We start from the raw sequence: 24643 nt of genomic DNA, 5'->3' as shown, positions 1-24643 counted from the left end.
AAGCTCTCATCCTGCAAGAAAAACTACGCTATAGTAGAAAAAGAGTGCTTAGCCATAAAATGGGCCATAGATACACTGAGATATTACCTACTAGGCCGGAAGTTTAAACAAGTGTCGGACCATGCCTCTTTAAGGGAGAATGCCCAGGTGACTAGGTGGTTCTTAGGTCTCCAGGACTTTTGTTTTCATGTGGAGCATAGGCCCGGGAAGTTACACAGTAACGCTGATGCCCTCTCTAGAATTCCCTGTCTGGTGTCTGAAGGTACCCAAACCTCTGGCTTTGGGCAGACGGGGGCAATATGTGACAGAGTCACTGGTGATGTATGTGAGGGGAGATATATTTCACTGCAGCTACTAGCCTCAGTGAACTGAACCTCGAAGTTTCTTCAGCATGTTAGGTGCGGAAGAGGTTAATCAGCCATCTTGGGTCTAGTTCTGTGTGAATGACTGGAGAGCAGGAAGGAGGTCATTCACCATATCTACACCTCGAGGGTGTGGCTGAGGAAGTTAAATGCTCTGTCACTGTTCCTCTGTTGTGAGTTTAGAGAAGGAAGTCTCCAGACTGTGTGGAACTTCCGCTCAGGAGGAGCTGAAGTGTGCCGCAACTTAAGTAGGCGAATCCCGCATGCATATGGACTGTGCTATCGCTTATCTTTTGTTTTAGTGTTATGCCAGCAAGGCTGTTTATTTTGTGAAACCTGCAGTGTTTTTTGCCATTGTAAATAAACCTGGAGACGAAAACATTCCTGTGTCTACTTCTAGATGCAGCCAAGTGAGTCGTCTTACCACACTACATATTTGTCAATACAGATTTGTTTAAATTTTGGTGGTGTCAGCTTTCCTATTTAGGCTAATATTTAGGTATCCCCCCATGTTATTGTTGTACCCCAGGACACACTCTGGTTTGGGGACCTGTGTAGATATACCTCGTACAGCGGTGGGGGGTACTGTCATTACCATGTATATTGGTTGAGAAAAGGACATTCCTCTTGTCCTTGTACTTGACCACCAGCATATTGTAGTTACATTGGGGCCTGCTTTCACCCTGAGCAGCTGCCCAAATAGCATCCTAGGGAGTCATCTCTGATTTCTGAGAACAGTCCTGCAAGCTGCGGTAGCTCTGGCAGAGAGAGATTTAAAAGTTGGATGCTGGTGTAGAAGTTATCTAAATAGAGGTGATAAGCCTGATCCAGCAGTGGGTGCACTAATTACCACACAATTTTTCCACTCATTCCCAGGAGGTTGAATCCGTATGTCCTTCTCTTCATAAACCCTAAGTCTGTGGGTGTACCCTGAGATATTTTCACACACCTTGTAGAGTTTAATTCCGAACCTGGCCCTCTTATTGGGCAGGTATTACTGGAATTTGAGCCTCCCCTTAAAATGTATTAGGGACTCATCTACGCAGATGTCCCTTTGGGGAAGGTACACCTCATCAAATTTGTTGTTGAAGTGATGAATGACTAGCATAACTTTGAAAAGTCAGTGAGAGTTGGGGTCATCTCGAGGTCCAAAGGGAATCACTAACGGTGGGCGCTGGTTCATTTGCTGTCCTTGGGTGTCTGAATGGGGGTTCATTATCACTAGAGGAAGAAGAGGAGGAGAAAAAATAGAGGAAGGTGCCATTCTCTCCCTCACTATCAGTGTCAGAGATAAGGAAGGAGTATGCCTCCTCGGCTGAATACCATGTTTGGGAAGAGCAGGACATTTTTTCACGTGTGTGTGTGTGTGTGTGTGTGTGTGTGTGTGTGTGTGTGTGTGTGTGTGTGTGTGTGTACCAAATTTTATTTAGGTGTGTATTTGGTGTAAACTTTTTTTATTCAATTTAAAATAGAAGTAAGGAAAAAAATTATACAGAATAGAAGAAAAGAATCTAGAAAAAGATAATAAAAAGGAGAATATAAAAATTTGGTAAAATAAAAAAAACGTACTAAATGGACGACAGTAAAAACTATTTCTGGGCGCCCGCAACTAAATTACACTAATCATAATTCTATGCAGCAGAAAAAAACTAGCAGTAAATAAATACCATAAATAGAAATAGTGCATGAAAATAATATAGGGTATTTAGTTAACATATTATTTAACTAAGTACTCTATTATTTTCATGCACTACTGCTATTTATTTATTTACTGCAGGGTATGTGCTTATTTTGTTTTTATCTTAGGCTTTGTCTGTTTAAAAGCCAGTGTGAACATGCGCCTACATGCAGAATGCACACCAACTTATATTCCAGTTCATCTCTTCAATTATTTTGCGCTTTGTGCAATTAAGTGTGTGGCCTCCCTTTTCCTTGAGCTGGACATTACATACATGTCGTTCCCCGTGTGTAGCTGTCCATTAGCCGGGTCTCAGTCCATCTCAGCCCGGTGCCCTGCTGCCAGAAACAGTTGGCACCTTCATGTGATCACCTTGTGTTCAGTCAAGTGGCTGCATGAATGCTATGACATACAGTGCATTGTGAAAGTATTTGGCCCCCTTGAACTTTTCTACCTTTTGCCACATTTCTGGCTTCAAACATAAACATTAGTGATGAGCGAGCACTAAAATGCTCGGGTGCTCGAAGCTCGGGTCGAGCACATTGGGATACTCGGGTGCTCGACCCAAGCAACGAGCCCAATGTAAGTCTATGGGAAACTCGAGCAGTTTTCTGGCGGTCCCCCCCGGCGGTCTGCAAAAGGTCAAAAATTGCCCAAATCAATGGGAACAGTGCTCAATTAAACGTCAGGCAGGCAGAATATATAGGAAGGTGCATGAAAAACATAGCAGGGCACTTGGAACACACTAGTGCCCTCCGATTTTCATGCACCCGTCTCTTTAAAAAAGCGGGCCGGCAATTCATCAGCGGCATACACCGGTACCCGACAATTTAGAACAGAAAGAATAGAGCATCACACATGGATTAGATATATATTATATATGTGACTGACATGTTTCTAAGTACAGTGACAGTGTTGGTTACTGTACTTGTTATTTAGTGTTTAAAATAAAGGGTTTATTAAAAAAAAAATAGTGTTTTTGTCTCTTTACAAAAGCCGGCCGGCAATTCATCAGCGGCATACATCGGTACCTGACCATTTAGAACAGAAAGAATACAGCATCACCCATAGATTAGATAGATAGAAACATGTCAGCCACATATATAATAAGTACAGTGACAGTGTTGTTTACTGTACTTGTCATTTAGGGTATGTGCCAACTATGCGTTTTTCAAGCGTTTATGCTGCGGAATTTCCGCAGCGTAAACGCTTGGGAAATGCTTGGTAATCCGTCAAGCCGCACTGTCAATGCCCATGCTGCGGATTTTTCCGCAGCGTTTATGCTGCGCTCAAAAATCCGCAGCATGTCCATTAATTTTGCGGACACGCAGCGTAATCGCCGCCATTGACTTGCATTGAAATGCATATATAAATGCCAGAAGATTGCGCTTCTATGAACGCGCCATTTTCTGGGGTGGCTGCGGAATGCATATCGCAGCAGGGGGGGCACAGAAAGCTTGGGCCACCCTGCGCTGCGGATTCCAGCCCCCAGCTGCTTAGTTGTACCTGGCTGGACACAAAAATAGGGCGCAGCCCCACGTCAAATTTTTTAAAATTATTTTATGAAATAATTAAAAAAAGGGCTTCCCTGTAATTTTGTTTCCAGCCAGGTACAAATAGGCATCTGGGGGTTGGGGGCAGCCCATTCCCGCCTGCTGTACCTGGCTGGACACAAAAATATGGCGAAGGCCATGTCAAAATTTTTGTTGAAAAATTCCTAAAAAAAAAAAACACATTTAGGGACTGCATTTTTATTAACCCCTCCACTTGAGGGGTTAATAAAGATGCAGTCCCTAAATTATTTTTTTTTCATTTTTTAATTAATTTTTCCCAAAAATTTTGACGTGGGCTTCACCATATTTTTGTATGCCAGCCAGGTACAGTATCCAGGAACGGGCTGCCCCCAACCCCCAGCTGCCTATTTGTACCTGGCCGGACACAACAATATAGGGAAGCCCTTTTTTTTTTATTATTTCATGAAATAATTATAAAAAAAAATACGTGGGGCTTCGCCCTATTTTTGTGTCCAGCCAGGTACAACTAAGCAGCTGGGGGCTGGAATCCGCAGCGCAGGGTGGCCCAAGCTTTCTGGGCCCCTCCTGCTGCGAATTGCAGTCCGCAGCCACCCCAGAAAATGGCGCGTTCATAAAAGCGCCATCTTCTGGCGCTGTACCCAACTCATCCAGGGCCCTGGTGCGGTGGCTCACTGGGTAATAAAGGGGTCAGGGCCAGCTTGGTATTATCAGCTGGCCCTAAGCCCGAAATTCATGGGGTCACGCCAATATTACACATGACCGCCATGAATTTCTAGTAAAGTCTTTAAAAAAAACACAACACCCAGAATAAAGTCCTTTAATTGAAATAAAGACACATTCCTTTAATATTCTAAATTAAACCCTACTTACCATATCGCCCATTACAGCTGAAGCCAACGATCTCCTGCAATAAAAATTAAAATAATAAATCAACCTCACCCTTACCTTTCCATGGTTCCCAGGACAGCTTCAGCTCTGCTACATTGACATGACAGGCTGGATCATAGCAGAACGCTGCCATCCAGCTTGCCATGCCGCAGACACCGAGAAGCGCCTCATGTCTAATGAACTCAGCTCACCTCATGCACGTCACTGACAGCGTGGGAGAATTCTCCTGCGCTCAGCGCTTGAGCAGGAGAATTCTCCCATGCTGGGATGGCATTCTAATGACAGGCTGGATCGCAGCTGAGTGCTGCCATCCAGCTTGTCATCCTTCAGAGACCCTGCAGAGAGCAAGCATGCCTGTGCTCTGCAGTGTCTATGAAGGATGACAAGCTGGATGGCAGCGTTCAGCTGCGATCCAGCCTGTCATCTCAATGCCATCCCAGCGTGGGAGAATTCTCCTGCTCAAGCGCTGAGCGCAGGAGAATTCTCCCACGCTGGGATGGCATTGAGATGGCAGGCTGGATGGTAGCAGAACGCTGCCATCCAGCATGCCATCCTTCAGAGACACAGAAGAGCGCAGGCATTGAGATGGCAGGCTGGATGGTAGCAGAACGCTGCCATCCAGCTTGTCATCCTTCAGAGACACTGAGGAGCGCAGGCATTGAGATGGCAGGCTGGATGGTAGCAGAACGCTGCCATCCAGCATGCCATCCTTCAGAGACACTGAGGAGCACAGGCATGCTTGCGCTCTGCAATGTCTCTGAAGGATAACAAGCTTGATGGCAGCGTTCTGCTACCATCCAGCCTGCCATCTCAATGCCGTCCCAGCGTGGGAGAATTCTCCTGCTCAAGCGGTGACGTCATTTGCCAGCATAGCATGCGCAGGAGAATTCTCCCACGCTGCCAGTGACGTGCATGAGGTGAGCTGAGTTCATTGGACATGAACTCGGGTCATCTGGATGCCGTCACAGCCCGACACTGAGGAGCATCTCAGTGTCTGTGGCATGGCAAGCTGGATGGCAGCATTCTGCTGCGATCCAGCCTGTCATGTCAATGTAGCAGAGCTGAAGCCGTCCTGGGAACCATGGAAAGGTAAGGATGAGGGTGGTTTATTATTTTACTTTTATTGCAGGAGATCGTTGGCTTCAGCTGGAATGGTTGTGACGGTAAGTAGAGTTTAATTTAGAACATTAAAGGAATGTGTCTTTATTTCAATTAAGGGACTTTATTCTGGGTGTTTGTGTTTTTTTTTAACTTTCACTATGGGGTTAGTAATGGGGGTGTCTTATAGACGCCTCTCCATTACTAACCTGGGCTTGATGTCAGCTGGCATTATAAGCTGACATCAACCCCAACCCTATTACCCCACTGCCACCGCTACAGGGCAGTGGGAAGAGCGAGGCTAAGTGCCAGAATTGGCGCATCCTATGGGGCGGCTGACGGCTGGTATTTCTAGCCTGGGAGGGGGCCAATATTCATGGCACCCTTCCTGGGCTATTAATATCAGCCCCCAGCTGTCTGCCTAGCCTTTGCTAGCTATTAAAATAGGGGGGACCGCACGTCATTTTTTTTTGGGGTCCCCCATTTTAATAGCTAGTAAAGGCTAGGCACTCAGCTGGGGGCTGATATTAGTAGCCTGGGAAGCTCCGTGGGTATTACCCCCTTCCCAGGCTTCAAACATCTGCCCCAGCCGTCTGCTTAACCTCCGCTAGAGACTAAAATTACGGGGAACCCCACGCCAATTTTTTTTTTAATCCTTTATTTTAACACTAAATGACAAGTACAGTAACCATCATTGTCACTGTACTTATTATATATGTGACTGACATGTTTCTATCTATCTAATCTATGTGTGATGCTCTATTCTTTCTGTTCTAAATTGTCGGGTACCGGTGTATGCCGCTGATGATTTGCCGGCTTTTCGTGTTTCACTGTGAGCACTGTTCCCATCGATTTGGGCAATCACTGTAAAGCCATAACCACCATGGCTGTGATATTGCAGTGAGTGGCAGAGAATCCCTGCATGATTAGTGCTCTAAATAGCGCCAAACATGCAAGACGGGGACCCGAGCTCCCGCCTGAGCATCTCGAAAGTACTCGGCGAGCTCCGAGCATCTCGAGTACTGAGATGCTCGGGCGAGTACTGAGCAGTTCACTAATAAACATATAAAATTCTAATTTTTTGGGGAAGAATCAACAACAAGTGGGCCACAATCGTGAAGTGGAACAAAATTTATTGGATATTTTACACTTTTTAAAAAAAATAAAAAATGAAAAGTGGGGAGTGCAATATTATTTGGCCCCTTTACTTTCAGTGCAGCAAATTCACTCCAGAAGTTCAGTGAGGATCTCTGAATGATCCAATGTTGTCCTAAATGACTGTTAATGATAAATAGAATCCACCTGTGTGTAATCAAGTCTCCGTATAAATGCACCTGCTCTGTGATAGTCTCAGGGTTTTGTTTCAAGTGCAGAGAGCATCATGAAGACCAAGGAACACACCAGGCAGGTCTGAGATACTGTTGTGGCAAAGTTTAAAGCCGGATTTGGATACAAAAAGATTTCCCAAGTTTTAAACATCTCAAGGAGCACTGTGCAAGCGATCATATTGAAATGGAAGGAGTATCAGACCACTGCAAATCTACCAAGACCCGGCCGTCCCTCTAAACTTTCATCTCGAACAAGGAGAAGACTGATCAGAGATGCAGCTAAAAGGCCCATGATCACTCTGGATTAACTGCAGAGATCTACAGATGAGGTGGGAGAGTCTGTCCATAGGACAACAATCAGTCGTACACTTCACAAATCTGGCCTTTATGGAAGAGTGGCAAGAAGAAAGCCATTTCTCAAAGATATCCATAAAAAGTCTCGTTTGAAGTTTGCCACAAGCCACCTGGGAGACACACCAAACATGTGGAATAAGGTGCTCTGGTCAGATGAAACCAAAATCAAATTTTTTGCCCAGAATGCAAAACGATATGTTTGGCGTAAAAGCAACAGAGCTCATCACCCTCAAAACACCATCCCCACTGTCAAACATGGTGGTGGCAGCATCATGGTTTGGGCCTGCTTTTCTTCAGCAGGGACAGGGAAGATGGTTAAAATTGATGGGAAGATGGATGGAGCCAAATACAGGACCATTCTGGAAGAAAATCTGTTGGAGTCTGCAAAAGACCTGAGACTGGGACAGGGATTTATCTTCCAACAAGACAATGATCCCAAACATAAAGCAAAATCTACAATGGAATGGTTAAAAAATAAATGTATCCAGGTGTTAGAATGGCCAAGTCAAAGTCCAGACCTGAATCCAATCGAGAATCTGTGGAAAGAGCTGAAAACTACTGTTCACAAACGCCCTCCATCCAACCTCAATGAGCTCGAGCTGTTTTGCAATGAAGAATGGGCAAGAATTTCAGCCTCTCGATGTGCAAAACTGATAGAGACATACCCCAAGCGACTTGCAGCTGTAATCGCAGCAAAAGGTGGCGCTACAAATTATTAACTCAAGGGGGCCGAATAATATTGCACGCCCCACTTTTCAGTTTTTAATTTGTTAAAAAAGTTTAAAATATCCAATAAATTTTGTTCCACTTCACGATTGTGTCCCACTTGTTGTTGATTCTTCCCAAAAAAATTAGAATTTTATATCTTTATGTTTGAAGCCAGAAATGTGGCAAAAGGTAGAAAAGTTCAAGGGGGCCAAATACTTCACAATGCACTGTACCTATACTTCATCGGTCAGGAACTCCTTTCCTTCCATGACGCATAGGTATGTCAAATGTCATGAAGAGGTTAAAGCAGAGAAGGCAAACAGATTTCAATATGCTCAATGATGCATAGCGAAACCAAATTACAGCACCGACAAAAATTACAGAATGTTTTATTTGCCCCTACCCAAAATTTCCTTTAGAGGGTAAAAAGTGGAGAAACATTTTTAAATGCAATAATTGAACTGGTTAGACCTAAGAAAACCTAGATGTTCTGGACTTTATTTCCTTTCATATTGTCTCCCTCTGAGCTAAATATTGTTAATTAAACAGCAAAACTCACATCTGTGCCTACATAACAGATTCCGTCACATTGACATTAATAGTGCAGTATTTAGGGCTGTTGCTCTTCCCAGCAAAATTATGCAAGCCACGATGGAACCCAAAGGGCACCATTATAAGTCAAATAGGGTCTGTCAAGCGCAAGTATTCCATCACTTGTCTTCTTCTGCTCCTATGATGGCACAGAATCAAAGAAATTACAACGCACATGTGAAATCAGCCTAAGGATGAGCATATCAACTAGACTGTTAAACTAGACAGCTTAAGTGCCCAGTATAAAGGGCTCAGGGCCGTATTCAGTTGATGTCAAGCTACAGAAATGTATGGCCATTGATGTACTACCAATTTTTATTTTTCTGACAAGATATCTTCTCCATTGGTTTCACAGAGCTTTATTTGATTCATTATAGACTTAGTCAAATGGGAAATTTTAGCAAGATACAGAATTCTCAAAACTGTAACATTTTCTACTTTTTTTTCTTTCCCTCTGGCAGTCAGCTTTGAACACCAAGGAAAGCTATTCATCGTCATCTCGCAGTCAGCGAATGAAAACAGTCTTGCTTACATCCAGAGGCAGAAAACTCATACCCACCCAATACTATTTTCATCTAAGAATCTGTAATTTGCCCAAGTTAAAAGGGTTCCCTGAGAAGTAATCCAAGATGGCTTCTGTCACCTCTTTCAGGCTGCATGAAGAATCGTCTCTGGGATACTGTATAGTAGAGCAAATTCGTATCAGGCTGAGGAGCATCGTGAACGACCATAACTGATCTGCTCACAAATACTAACAAAGTTTCAATGGGGAACGAAGCAGGATGAGAAGAGCCTGCTCTGTTCAGTGAGTCTCCGTGCTCTGATGTAAAATGCAACATGACAGTTTACAGCAGAGTATGGAGGCTGCTCCTCAGCCTGACAGGGTCTTGCTCTATTATACAGTCGCTCAGAAACATCTGTCTTGAGCAGCGCTTCTTTACGCTGAAAACCGTCCTAGTAAGTGCCTAGGATGGATAGCAGCCTGAAATAGTTGATGGCGGACGTCTTGTATTACTTTTCAGACAATAGTTTTAATCAAACCCTTCGTGAGCTAATTACAAGAGCGGCACTTTTCCAATAGATTGCTACAGTTTGTCAGATTAGATTTCAGACTGTTTAGATAACAAAGGATTGTTTCAATTTTCTAACAGTAAGGATACCTCTCTTACAAAGCTTTGTCAGTGGTCGCCTGGCAGCTCTAAAATGACTACCATGGACAGGCTTAGCACCACTGTTTACAAAATCTCAGGGATTACCCTAGCCTTCGCCCTTTACCATTTGTACCCTCTGGGTTGGGCAATGAAGTCAGACACTGGCCAATGTTGCAGGCTGGTAGGAATGGTCAGGAGGCCAAGTTAGAACGGGATAGCAGTAAAGGTACAAAATTAGAAGGCAAAAGAATGGTCAAGAAACTGGCTGATAACAGGAATACAAAGCAGGAGCTGAAAGCAGAAGACTGAACCAGAGTAAATAAACTTTTAACAGGCAATGGGAGTCAGAGGTTCAGGAGTTTAAATATAAGACAGTCCTGTCCAAGGTTCACATAAGTCTAAGCAACAAGGAATTAACCCCAAAGTACCCTAACTGAGCAGCACCAAACGTCACAGAAATTAAACAGGACTGATGCGTTGCTGCCCCGAGTCCCCCATAACAAAGATGCGGCACCGCCTATTGACTGAAATGTAAACAGAGGGAAACATCTTGACAAATAGTGAAATTAAAAGTTGGAGAGATTTTTTATTTTAATTAATGAAAATCTGTCAAAATGATCACGCCCCACACCCCTCTAAACTGTTTATATGGTCATGGTGCTCTCTAAAATATGATGTCATGCATACCTTTACCACTGCAATATGTTATTCCCTATCTGAAAAATCTGTTTTAATAATATGTAAATGATGCTTAGAGGGAATCAGTGAGGAGGATTTTACACCCAAACTATTTACTATATATCTCCATCTAGCTCTTTTAAAGGCAGGTTCAGCAATACATTTACATGGCCAGTGCATTCCTCAGTTACTGAGAAATCAGCGTTTGAATTGATATGCAAATAAGGCCGTAGATCTGAAGCCTCTGTCACTCCAGCTCTATTCTCCGCCCCTCCTGCATGACTGATGGCTCCTTTGCCTGAAGTTATACAGCATAGAGGCTGTCAGGAAAACAGAAGGAGATGAAGCTAGGTGGAGAATACAGCTGCAGTGACAGAGGCTTCAGATATACAGCCTCATTTGCATATCAATTCAAATGCTGATTTCTTTGTAATGTAGAAATGTACTGGCCATGTAAAGGTATTGCTAGACTTGTCTTTGAAAGGACTACATGTGTATATAAATAGTTTGTAGGATGAAAAACTCCTTATAAATTCCCTTTGAGTGCTCTGGGCATGTCAAAACATTTCCCATGCCTCTGCCACCTAGCTCAATTGCCACCTAGCCCCACCTTTCTATGCTTGACTGATATCTCGGTGCATTTTCTACACAACCAGTGAAGAGAACATATGAAAAATTGTAAATGTGTTACAGATAGAAGTTACTGAGAATGAACCACATTATATATATATATATATATATATATATATATATATATATATATATATATATATATATATATATGTGTCATTCTAATGTGTAGCAAATATAAAAAATATTTTCAGTGAACGGGGCATCTGTATTTGCTTACAGTATTAAAATACAATCCGTCCAAGATAAGATACTCAAACACCCATACAGAATACACTTATTTACATAGGTTCAATGGCAATTGCCTTGTCTTTACACACAGGTATACAGTGCCTACAAGTAGTATTCAACCCCCTGCAGATTTAGCTGGTTGACACATGCGGAATTAACTTGGCATTGTGACATTTGTACTGTAGATCAGCCTGGAAGTGGGAAATGCACTGCAGCAAATTTTGTTTTTGTTTTGTTTTGTTTTTTAAAACGTTAAAAGTTAATTCAGAGTGTCATTTATTATTCAACCCCTCAAACCACAAGAATTCTGTTTGGTCCCCCTAAAGTATTAAGAAGTAGTTCAGGCACCAAGAATAATGAGCTTCACATGTGTGGATTAAAGATCTCTTTTGCCAGCCTTTTCTGACTATTTAAGACCCTCCCCAAACTTGTGAACAGCACTCAGACATGGTCAACATGGGAAAGACAAAGGAGCATTCCAAGGCCATCAGAGACAAGATCGTGGAGGGTCACAAGGCTGGCAAGGGGTACAAAACCTTTTCCAAGGAGTTGGGCCTACCTGTCTCCACTGTTGGGAGCATCATCCGTAAGTGGAAGGCTTATGGAACTACTGTTAGCCTTCCACGGCCAGGATAGCCTTTGAAAGTGTCCTCCCGTGCCGAGGCCAGGCTTGTCCGAAGAGTCAAGGCTAACCCAAGGACAACAAGGAAGGAGCTCCGGGAAGATCTCATGGCAGTGGGGACATTGGTTTCAGTCAATACCATAAGTAACGTACTCCACCGCAATGGTCTCCGTTCCAGACGAGCCCGTAAGGTACCTTTACTTTCAAAGCGTCATGTCAAGGCTCGTCTACAGTTTGCTCATGATCACTTGGAGGACTCTGAGACAGACTGGTTCAAGGTTCTATGGTCTGATGAGACCAAGATCAAGATCTTTGGTGCCAACCACACACGTGACGTTTGGAGACTGGATGGCACTGCATACGACCCCAAGAATACCATCCCTACAGTCAAGCATGGTGGTGGCAGCATCATGCTGTGGGGCTGTTTCTCTGCCAAGGGGCCTGGCCATCTGGTCCGCATCCATGGGAAGATGGATAGCACGGCCTACCTGGAGATTTTGGCCAAGAACCTCCGCTCCTCCATCAAGGATCTTAAGATGGGTCGTAATTTCATCTTCCAACAAGACAACGACCCAAAGCACACAGCCAAGAAAACCAAGGCCTGGTTCAATAGGGAAAAAGTCAAGGTGTTGGAGTGGCCTAGTCAGTCTCCTGATCTTAACCCAATTGAAAACTTGTGGAAGGAGCTCAAGAAAAAAGTCCACATGAGACACCCAAAGAACCTAGATAACTTGGAGAAATCTGCATGGAGGAGTGGGCCAAGATAACTCCACAGACCTGTGCCGGCCTGATCAGGTCTTATAAAAGACGATTATTAGCTGTAATTGCAAACAAGGGTTATTCCACAAAATATTAAACATAGGGGTTGTATAATAATTGACCCACACTTTTATGTTTAAAATTTAATAAAATTCAACTGAGCAACATAACTTTTTGGTTTGTAAGATTTATGCTTCTGTTCATAAAACCTACTCTCGTTTGCAGTTTGAAGGCTCTAACTTATTTGCATCTTATCAAACCAGCTAAATCTGCAGGGGGTTGAATACTACTTGTAGGCACTGTAAGTACACACTGTGGGTATAGCATATAGTTAATCTAAAAAGAAATTGATATTATATGTCTCTATAATTGTCACAGTAATTGGTGATTTCAGTATTTAAAAGGATTGTGCAACAGTAGAATATTTTTTGTAAGCATTGATTGATTAAAAATAACAAACAGAGGCATATTCACCCTCCAGCACCCCCAGGATACAGTTCAGGTGCCCCGGAGGTCTGCACTGGCTCAGCAAGTTATAGCTCCAATTCCAGGCTACAGTGATCAGGTGACTAAAGAGTGCGCCATCAGATGTTTCTCCAATGACGCACTCATATAGTCACCTGACAATTGCAGCAGCTTCTGAATGGGACAGACATCACTTTCTAAACCAGTGCAGACCTCAGGAGCGACCTGGCCTGCGTTGCATCCCAGGTGTTCCCAGAAGGTGAGTATGCCTCCCTTCATTATTTTTAATTAATTCATGCCTAAAATTGATTATACTGTGGGAGAACCCCTTTAAGTTTTCATTAAACAATTGTAGTCCAGGACAAATTTAGTGGACTACAACTACTATATCCTAACTGGACAAAGAAACACAGATATGCGATTTCTAACAGGCAAGCTTTCATTAAGCTTTAAGCTTTAACTAAGAATAAAACTAAAAATAAAAACAAAGATATTTTGCAAAAACTAAATGATCTTCGAATTTCTATAAATTTTAACAAAAATCACTACAATTAAAGCAATTGTGATGCATTGCAGAGCTGGCTGTCAGTCAGTGTCGGGATGTGGTTATAGCTGCAGCTCTTAGTGCTGTGAGCGGTGACTGTAATTGCTCCGGGCACACCTGCATGACTGAAAGTCAGCAGCTCCTAGGAGAAATAAAGTTCATTTTCTCCCAGGTGCATCACTTTTAGTATGGCGACTGGTTACCTTCCTAACGCTATTAACCGGCAGATTAACGCTATGTCTGCTGGTTAATAGCTTAATTGGACTTTACTGGTTTCCTTTATTGCAGGATTATTTTATTTGATGCCTTGTATGAGAACAGCATGAGTTTCAATAGAAAGTGTAAAGAATGTATCTGGACATTGGAAGGGAGAAGAGACATGTGCTTACCAGTATTCACAGATGCCTTTGCTCTCAGGAGAAGCCGTATGCAATCTGGTTTATTATATTTGACAGCATAATGCAGAGCTGTTTGTCCATCTGCTGTAACTTTATCCAAAGCTCCCCTGTGAAAGCAGAGCCATCCATCCAGTAACACAGAAAAGCTCAATATATACAAACAGTACTTAAACACTATACTAATGAAATTATAGACTTCAGTGCTGTGCTTACCCGTTTTGAATGAGGAAATCTACTATCGGGAGAGAATTTCTCTCACTCATATAAACAGCTAAGTGAAGGGGATACTCCACATGATCCTTTAAAATACAAAAAATAAAACACAAAATTAGGAGAGACACATCACAAGGCTGTAGAATTCTTTTAAGAATATATTGCCATTATTAACTTAGGAAGCTGTATTTGATCACGTATATTTAAAAATGATGGTGTATAATAAAGGATGCCACACAGACTTAAAATACGGAATGAAAATCGTCCAAGTTTCCTGAATAAAACTCGGACAATTTTTTATGTGTTGGTCTGATACTGGCATTAGTGTGATCAATACCTGATTATCGAGAGGATGAAGGGGTTTACTCAGATCTGCCCCATTTGCCATGCTCTGTAGTAATGCCATTAAGTCACGCCCTTGAATAGCCTCTCTAATTCCAAGCAAAGCATTGCTTCTTTCTCTGTCCACAAAATTGTGTTCAACATATTTTGCTGTGATGTAATCTTTTCTGGAAGCCCTGAGGAGACACAGTGATCACAACACCAATGATCCATATACACACGTCTAAGAGAGAGCCTTTAAAGCATTTATAGCATCAGTGGAGTATCTTTCACATTAAACAGTTTTTGTAGTCCTCACTTTGCAACAGAAATAAAAGTAATAACCTCTATACTTTATAAAAAAAATTTCCCATATGCAGAAATCAGAACATGGTGCAAATTTTCAGTATAAACCTTGCTCCTTTTGTTGGGCAGTAGTGGACAGATATCAAAATTGTAATACAGAATATGCTCCTCTACAGCATTCCATGGGCAAGATACTTTCGAAATGCTCTCCTACATCTCCACCTTTATCCTTGATCACTACTGGGCAACTTCAACTTTTTTTTGCTAATGTGTAAACAAACTAAAGTACCTCCATTCGGTTTTATTCTCTAATCCTCTGACATACCAACTTAGTTCCTTCCTGCATGTATCACGCAGTTGATTTATCCCTTTATTCCTATTATCATTTTCAAGAGAAAATTTAGAATGTGTGTATCCACAAGGCTATGTGCCCACAATGAGTTTTTGGTGAGTTTTGATGCTGCATATTTTCACTACGTCAAAAACGCAATGTCTTACAGTTCTAGCAAAATGGATGGGATGTATAGAAATCTCATTCACCTGTCACTATTGCTGATTAGGAAGTGGGGCAGCTCGAGAGTTATAAATATTTGGGGGTCCACTTGGACAGCAAACTGAACTGGAGGTGCCACACTCAGAAGATTTACAAGAAGGGGATGAACTTCCTATGGAAACGAAGGTCATTCAATGTTTGCAGCAAAATGTTCTACCAGCCCGTAGTGGCAAATGCCATCTTTTTTGGAATCATATGCTGGGGAAGTAGTGTGCGGGTGTCTGATGCCAATAAGCTAAATAAGATTATCAAGAAGGTAAGCTCTACTGTTGGCTGCCATCTTGCCGCTTTTGAGGAGGTAGTAGAGAAAAGAATTCAGAAGAAGTGTTTGGCGATAATGAACAATAATGCACATCCATTATATGAGCTGTTCATGAGGCAGAGGAGCACCTTCAGCAACCGTCTAATCCTACTAAGATGTAAGAAGGAAAGATACAAGAAATCGTTCGTGCTGACTGCTATGGGAATGTACAACAACTACCTAAGTGTGAAATTCTCCAGGTGACTGGGGTATTATTGTCGTTCTAATGGTATATTGTACTGACCGGTCATGAATAGGAATGTATGAGATTATACCTGCAAAATTCTACTGTTATGTTGTAATTCAAGTCTATTTTCTGCTGCTGTGATACTGTAATTTCCCTCGGGATCAATAAAGTGTCTCGTATCGTATGCCCTGTGCTTTTTTACTTAGAGTAAACTGACTTGTGGTTCGTGTTTCAAATCCGTAACATGTTAAATTCTCTTGCAGGTACACTGAGTTTTATGCGCAGACTTTTTCCATAAACTTGCATTACATGCAGAAAATCTGCGGGTAAAAAAAACGCACATGTTTTAAGTGCGTTTCCGAAGCTGAAACACATCAAAGACACACGTAATCCGCACATGACTACAGAAATAAAGTTTTGTCAAAACCAAATACCAGGAAGTATAAAAAACAAAGCTGCTTTATTCATAACATAATAAAAAACAAAAAGATACAAAAGCAACAGTGTGAAAAAGGCAATAAAAATGCATGAAAAAACACAAGTAACCTAATTTACTTAATAGGTACAGAAATGGTGCAGAAAATCAAAAACTCACTAAAAGCTTATCGTCGGAACGTAGCCTTAAAGGGGTATTCATGTGCTATTCAATTGCTTTAGTTAGAAAGCATTAAAATAAGCAAGTTTTCAATTGTCATGCTTTTTCTATCTGCTGCTGATTCTCCAGAATCCGACCTTTTCTCACCTTTGAAACTGCTAAAACTCTAAGGCTATGTGCCCACGTTGCATTTATGAAGCAGAAAAATTCTGCTGCATAAATGCAAGTCCTCTCCCGGAAAAACGCATGCGGAATTCCGCACGCGTTTATCGCGCATTTTTCGCGCGTTTATCACGCGTTTTCCACATGCGGAATTGCCTTGCGTTTTTTATGCATTGGACAAAGGCAATTCCGCTTGCGGAAACGCAAAATTAAATGACATGCTGCGGATTTTTGAACGCGGCATAAACGCTGCGGAAAAATCCGCAGCATGTGCATAGAACTTGCGGAATCCCATTGGGGACCATGGGGTGCGGATATACATGCGTTTTTCAAGCGTTTACGCTGCGGAAATTCCGCAGCATATACGCTTGAAAAATGCTACGTGGGCACACAGCCTTACTGTCGCTCTTATTCACTCTCGTCTGGATTACTGCAACTCTCTTCTGATCTGTCTCCCTCTTACCAAACTTTCTCCTCTCCAATACGTCCTGAATGCGGCAGCCAGGGTCGCTTCACCGATGCCTCCATCTTGTGCCAGTCATTACACTGGTTACCCATTCGCTACAGGGTCCAATATAAACTCACTCTCACCCACAAAGCTCTCCACAGTTCTGCACTGCCTTACAGCTCTGGCAAAAATTAAGAGACCACTACAAAATTTTCAGTTTCTCTAATTTTTCTCTTTATAGGTATATTTTTGAGTAAAATGTACATTGTTGTTTTAGTCTATAAACTACTGACAACCTGTCTCCAAAATTCAAAGCTAAAAATGTATTTATTTGCAGCAAATGATAAAGCGTCAAAATACTAAAAAAGAAACAGTGCTTTCAGACCTCAAATTACTCATGTTTTAACTCAGGAACAGTTCAGAAATCAATATTTTGTGGACTAACCATTATTTTTAATCACAACTTTCATGTGTCTTGGCATGCTTTCCACCAGTCTTTCCATGCTTTCCAATAGAAAACTGTTCAGTGGTCTCTTAATTTTGCCAGAGCTGTATATCTCCTGTACAACTCTGTCTATCGCCCTACACGTGCCCTCCATTCTACAAATGACCTAAGACTAACATCCCCCATAATCGGAACCTCGCACCTACGTCTCCAAGACTTCTCTCGTGCTGCACCAGTTCTCTGGAATGCATTATCCCCAGACGATCCCACTGATACCTAGCCCCCATGTCTTCAAGCGCGCTTTAAAAACCCATCTCTTTAAACAAGCCTTCCACCTCAACTACTCAATAAACCAACTTTCCCCTGTTCCCTCCTTCTAAATATTATTCAGAATCTGCACCCTACTATTCATCCGTCTCCACACCCTCCATGCACACGATAACTGCACTCAATACTTGATTATTGCACTTAAACATACTGGCTGATGACCGGATCATGCAGCCTTATATGAAAATCACTATTTATTAGAATTGCTAGACCTGAAATACCAAGCAGTTTTCATCTGTCTCCCGCCATTTCCTTGTAGAATGTAAGCTTGCGAACAGGGACCTCACTCCTGATGTAACTGTTTAGACTGTCTCACCTTGTATTGAATTTATTGTATGTACATGTCCCCACTTATTTGTAAAGTGCTGCGGATTTTGGTGGCGCTATATAAATAAACATTATTATTATTAGTAGACAGTTTGTTACCAAGGAGACTGATCACCAGAGCATGGCCTATTGTGCATATTAGCCCCATTTCAGACAGAAAACTTAACTCCTTAGATACCAGACACCTCTCTGCAGCCCATTGATTTCAACACAGCTGTGAGCTGTTCACCTCCCTCGCCCTCTGCAGTTTCAAGTGCAATTATCCTAATCAGGGCTCTCAGTTTCCCTTAGCCAAGTGCTTGTTCGAAGACCTTTTGCATCCCTACATATAACTATAACAATAAAGGTGTAGACTTCAGAACAATGACAAACCATTAATGTGTCAGCAATATGATGAAACTACTGAGCATAATTGTCACTCATGAGTGCCCAGCCCCCAGCAACCAGGAAGTAAGGAGATATCAGAGAAGGGAGCTGCTCAAGAGACACAGAGGATGTGAATGCAGCCTTAATCTGGATATTGTAGCTCTAAACCACTAGTTTCTTTTCTCCAGTAATTAATGTATGTGGATTAAAGGGGCTGTCCCTACTCGGACAACCCCTTCTCAATCAGCATGTTTCCCCCCGGTAAAATAATAACACTTAGACTCACCTCCGATGCTGGCATCCCATTGATACTGCAGTTAACCTCATGCTGTACATCATTGACATGACTGCTGCAGTCGATCACAGACAATTTTAATATCTCTTTTTCCTGTTTAAGGGTTTCTACTGTCAGCTGTATCTTATATGTCTGCATATCTTAAAAAAATAAAACAAAAATACGGTATACAAGAAAAGTTCCAAAATACTTACATGTCACTGCTGGGTTTGGGTTTAGAACTTGATGCTGGAACTACTATTTCAAAAATATCATTGAATTTATTATTTCCAATTGAAACGGCAATCTAAAAAAAAACCACATGGTAATAATGGGATATAATGACATTCAGGTATATGATATATGTGACTAAACTGATATTTTGATAGATATAATGTGATGCCTACCAAGAGTTCAGAACTGCTAAGTAAGTCAAGAGTCAAGGATTGGACTCGCGAGTAGCGCACTCCTAGATCTCGATGAATCCCAGAGCACTCAATGCAGATGAGAATTCCTAGGTTTGTAGATACCCAGGAAGGTTCTGTAAAAGTCCATTAGAATTAAAAAGGCAAGGAATGAAAAAAATAGACAAAATAAGTAAACCGTGAAATAGTAAAGATAACAAGGTGAAGAAAGTATGGAGGGACAACATGACATATTACCGGGGGCTCCACAGTCACAGCACACTTGATTTCCAGGTAAGGACCTAATCTCATTGATAATCTGCTTTGTCAGTTGGTTAGAGTTGTCATTGGACCCAGTGTCTCCCATGAAAGCTGCGTTCAAAGACTCATCTTTGCTGTTCTGAAGCACTGATACCCATCTATATATAAAGGAAAGATGAATAAGGAGCATATAAATCTTAGCTGATGCTCATTTGGCACCAAAATGTATCCATTATGAATTTGATTGTTCATAATATCAGTGTGTTTGCAATGCCTTATTTTCTTTTAAAAAGTGATTTATTAAACAGTTTATGAATTGTAATAAATCAAAAAGTAAAGCACAAAACACAATTATTCTATTAGTGTATCACCTGATGAATGGTCTGCAAAATAAATATACAAAATGTAGATGTATTAACAAAATTTAAAATTTTGCAATCATTTAGAAAGGGCTAGACAACCACTGTACCATAGAAAAAAATGATATATAAGCTTAGACTTTATTGGTAAAGCCCTAATTGGCCCTGATTTTATTTAGCCCAAACCAAGAGAAAACATTTTTTTAAAAGAAAATCTGTCAGCAGAATTTCACAACCCAAACTATTTATATGCACATGTGGTCCTGTACTTTATTTGGTTGGGCTGCACCACTGATTTAAGAGATAGGATGTAAAAGTGACACAGACTATATTCAGATGTTATAAAACATTGTACACTTGTAGGTTTTTGTTCCGGATTTGTATCTTCCCCACCCATGTAAGTGGGCAGGCATGTCTTTTTCTGTACCCAAATTATGCTAATCACCTGTCTGTTATTTTATTATTTAATTGTATGCCACAATGAATTGTTTAAATAAAGTTTTTTATATTTGATTATGGACTAGTTTACTCCATTATTATTTCTTTTTGTTTCTAATACCTTTACATGGCTGGTCTGTTCCTCCATTACTGAGAAATCAGCATTTAAAATGATAAGCAAATGAGGCTGAAGAGTTCCAGTAGATCTGAAGAATCTGTCACTGCAGCTCTTATTCCCTGCCCAGCAATGCCTCCTCCTGTACGACTGACAACTCTTTTGCCTAACATTACATATTCTCATTAGGTTGTGTTCTGTTGTTTCCATACAATGAAGGTTTTATTACTAGGATTTACAGCGGAGACTGATGATTATGTGAGCCCTGGTTCGACCCCGCCCCCTCCTGTGATAAGCAGCTCATTGTCAATAGACAATGGACACGGAGAGCCTGTTTTGAGCGGGGTCATCCTTCTGAGCTTTTCTGCTTTCTACATGTAAGAACTCTGATTATGTCACAACTATTGAACCAGGTAAACTAAGAGATACATCATTGGAATAAGGGAAGCTTTTCCTTTATTATGCTGATCTCAGATGAGGTAGAAAAAAACCTGGTGACAGATTCCCTTTAAGGATTTACACAAAACAAAAAGGAGTTGCTCTAATTAAACTAGTGGGAACTTTGACATTTAGGCTAAGTGCAGAAATGCTGCAGATTTTTTCCGCATCTCGCTGGCAGGAAAAACGCATGCAGATTTTACATGCGTTTTTCCTGCCAGGTAGAAGCGTTTGTCAAGCGTTTTTGCATGCATTTCCGCATGCGGGTTATCAAGCGCTTTTCCAAGCGATTTTAGCATCACTTGGAAAAGTACTTGACAACTTGATCACACTATATAAATCCATGCAACCGGCATGGATTTATATAGTGTGACCAAGTTAATAGTTTAAAAAAAAAAGAATAAAAATGGTAAAAAATAAAGATTATACTTACTTAGTCATGTGACAGGTCACGCGAGACATGTCACATGACTAAATGACGTCATGGAAGGTCCTTTTAGGCCATCACGAGCAGTACAAGACACCGGACGCATCGCTAAGGAGACCGGGGGCCATCAGAAGGTAAGTATAATCTTTATTTTTTATTTTAATTATTTTTTTTTACAGGTACTATGGTCTCCTCATCTCCAGACCCTTGTATCATCCGCACATTGAATCGCTTAATATTCGCATGTGCACATGCGCATATTAAGCGATTCAATGCAAGTCAATGGCTGCAATTACGCTGCGTGTCCGCAAAATTAATGGACATGCTGTGTATTTTTCCGCAATGATAATCCGCAGCAGAAATCTCCGCAGCATGTGCACAGCACATGCGAATTATCATTGGGGACCATGGAGCACGTATTACCAAGCGTTTTTTAAGCGTTTTTGCTGTGGAAATTCCGTGGCAAAAAAGCTTGAACAATGCATAGTGGGCACGCAGCTTAACTGTTTGTAAATAGGAGCAAAGGGGGAAAGCATGACCTTCGGCTTTACTCCTCCCCTCCTTCCCACTGGATAATGACACTGAAAATGTCACACAAACGTGGACACATCACTAACTCAAAAAGGTAAGCAAACGCTATATTCAATATTTTCTTCCTCTTTCATTTAAAAGTGATATCTATTTGTGATCAGATAGAAAAGTTTCAAATGTGTCAGACTTCAGCTATTCATGTGTCAGATAAAAGGTCACTCAGATGACAGGCACTGCAGGGAAAAATCTGGCAGAGGGAATGTTTGTTTGGAGCCGCATCAAGAGACATAAGCTGATCAATGCCATGTCTCACATTTTAAAAGAAGTTGTTGGTAATGAAGCAATTCCTTTAAAATTTCTTCCTCAATATCAGGAAATACCTGGCAAGGTCAGCTTTACATTGTGGGTTGAGTAAATGAACATCATCTGGCTCTTAGATGCAGGGGATTCTCCAAATTCATACTTTGAAAACATGTACAGTTAGGTCCATATATATTTGGACAGAGACAACATTTTTCTAACTTTGGTTCTAGACATTACCACAATGAATTTTAAACAAAACAATTCAGATGCAGTTGAAGTTCAGACTTTCAGCTTTCATTTGAGGGTATCCACATTAAAATTGGATGAAGGGTTTAGGAGTTTCAGCTCCTTAACATGTGCCACCCTGTTTTTAAAGGGACCAAAAGTAATTGGACAGATTAAATGTAAATATAATGTTCACTTCTAGTACTTGGTTGAAAACCCTTTGTTGGCAATGACTGCCTGAAGTCTTGAACTCATGGACATCACCAGATGCTGTGTTTCCTCCTTTTTGATGCTCTGCCAGGCGTTCACTGCGGTGGTTTTCAGTTGCTGTTTGTTTGTGGGCCTTTCTGTCTGAAGTTTAGTCTTTAACAAGTGAAATGCATGCTCAATTGGGTTGAGATCAGGTGACTGACTTGGCCATTCAAGAATATTCCACTTCTTTGCTTTAATAAACTCCTGGGTTGCTTTGACTTTATGTTTTGGGTCATTGTCCATCTGTAGTATGACACAATGACCAATCAGTTTGGCTGCATTTGGCTGGATCTGAGCACACAGTATGGCTCTGAATACATCAAAATTCATTTGGCTGCTTCTGTCCTGTGTCACATCATCAATAAACACTAGTGACCCAGTGCCACTGGCAGCCATGCATGCCCAAGCCATCACACTGCCTCCGCCGTGTTTTACAGATGATGTGGTATGCTTTGGATCATGAGCTGTACCACACCTTTGCCATACTTTTCTCTTTCCATCATTCTGGTAGAGGTTGATCTTGCTTTCATCTGTCCAAAGAATGTTCTTCCAGAACTGTGCTGGCTTTTTTAGACGTTTTTTAGCAAAGTCCAGTCTAGCCTTTTTATTCTTGTTGCTTATGAGTGACTTGCACCGTGCAGTGAACCCTCTGTATTTACTTTCATGCAGTCTTCTCTTTATGGTGGATTTGGATATTGATACGCCTACCTCCTGGAGAGTGTTGTTCACTTGGTTGGCTGTTGTGAAGGGGTTTCTCTTCACCATGGAGATTATTCTGCAATCATCCACCACTGTTGTCTTCCGTGGGCGCCCAGGTCTTTTTGCATTGATGCGTTCACCAGTACTTTCTTTCTTTCTCAGGATGTACCAAACTGTAGAATTTGCCACTCCTAGTATTGTAGCAATTTCTCGGATGGGCTTTTTCTGTTTTTGCATCTTAAGGATGGCTTGTTTCACCAGCATGGAGAGCTCCTTTGACCGCATGTTTACTTCACAGCAAAACCTTCCAAATGCAAGCACCACACCTCAAATCAACTCCAGGCCTTTTATCTGCTTAATTGAGACTGACATAACGAAGGGATTGCCCACAGCTGTCCATGAAATAGCCTTGGAGTCAATTTTCCAATTACTTTTGGTCCCTTTAAAAACAGGTCGGCACATGTTAAGGAGCTGAAACTCCTAAACCCTTCATCCAATTTTAATGTGGATACCCTCAAATGAAAGCTGAAAGTCTGAACTTCAACTGCATCTGAATTGTTTTGTTTAAAATTCATTGTGGTAATGTCTAGAACCAAAATTAGAAAAATGTTGTCTCTGTCCAAATATATATGGACCTAACTGTACGTATGCAAATTAAGGAAAGGGTCACAATAAGGAATGAGGTATGTAGGCTCATTCAGCGAGCGTATTATACATACATGTGCTATCCGTGTTTAAAGGAAACCTGTCAGCAAAATTTTGTAATGTAAAGATATGGCTGTAATGTCTCTGTAATACAGAATAAATTGATACCTTTGGTGAAGAAATCCACTTTGTTGCTGTTCTTTAACACCTTTCCAACCTTGGACGTACCCAGTTCATCATGGAAGGGAATGACTTCCCGACTTTGGATGTACTGGGTAAGTCACATCAATTTTGCACGCACAGGAGCTGTGCACGCGCGATCGCTGCCAGGTGTTCAGCTAACATCATAGTGGGCACCCAGCTCTCACTGCCAGGAGTGGTGCCCTCACCGCTCCCAAGCAGTTTAACCCCCTAGGTGCTGCAATCGATATCGACCGCAGTATTTAGAAGGCAGGGAGAGGGAGCTCCCTCTCCCCTCCGATCAGTGCCTCCGTGACGTCATCGCGGGGGCCCGATCATTGCTATTGTGACCGAGGTTGTCATGATGACATCCGGGTCCCCAGGCTAAAGCAAGCTCCTTAGACCATGCGCAGAGTATGGTCTAAGAGACTTCTGTCAGTGCAGGACTGACAGTTATAAAGCATTGCAATGCTTGTGCATTGCAATGGTTTATAACAGCGATCAGACACATTAGAGCAAAG

The 24643-nt window shown here is 41.7% G+C and overlaps 1 protein-coding gene across 2 annotated transcripts in view; it reads right to left on the bottom strand.

Moving 5' to 3' along the window:
- The window catches only part of LOC141220338 (arf-GAP with SH3 domain, ANK repeat and PH domain-containing protein 3-like), a 127056-nt gene that overhangs the window by 30831 nt on the left and 71582 nt on the right, over positions 1-24643 (bottom strand). For both annotated transcript variants that reach the window (XR_012288658.1, XM_073666280.1), the window contains exons 14-19: positions 19508-19668; positions 19253-19386; positions 19061-19152; positions 14571-14751; positions 14234-14319; positions 14012-14127 (exon numbers count right to left, since the gene is read on the bottom strand). Coding sequence is in view for 1 of the 2 variants with exons in the window: in XM_073666280.1 (XP_073522381.1) it covers positions 14012-14127; positions 14234-14319; positions 14571-14751; positions 19061-19152; positions 19253-19386; positions 19508-19668 (770 nt within the window). In the remaining variant the exon portion in view is untranslated. The remainder of the gene's footprint in view (positions 1-14011; positions 14128-14233; positions 14320-14570; positions 14752-19060; positions 19153-19252; positions 19387-19507; positions 19669-24643) is intronic.

Source organism: Phyllobates terribilis, unplaced genomic scaffold, assembly GCF_046119375.1.
Source record: "Phyllobates terribilis strain yellow unplaced genomic scaffold, ASM4611937v1 Scaffold_2__4_contigs__length_985480577, whole genome shotgun sequence".
Classification (NCBI taxonomy): domain Eukaryota; kingdom Metazoa; phylum Chordata; class Amphibia; order Anura; family Dendrobatidae; genus Phyllobates; species Phyllobates terribilis.
The sequence above is the reverse complement of the archived record's forward strand: the minus strand, read 5'-3'. Positions and strand labels throughout refer to the sequence as shown.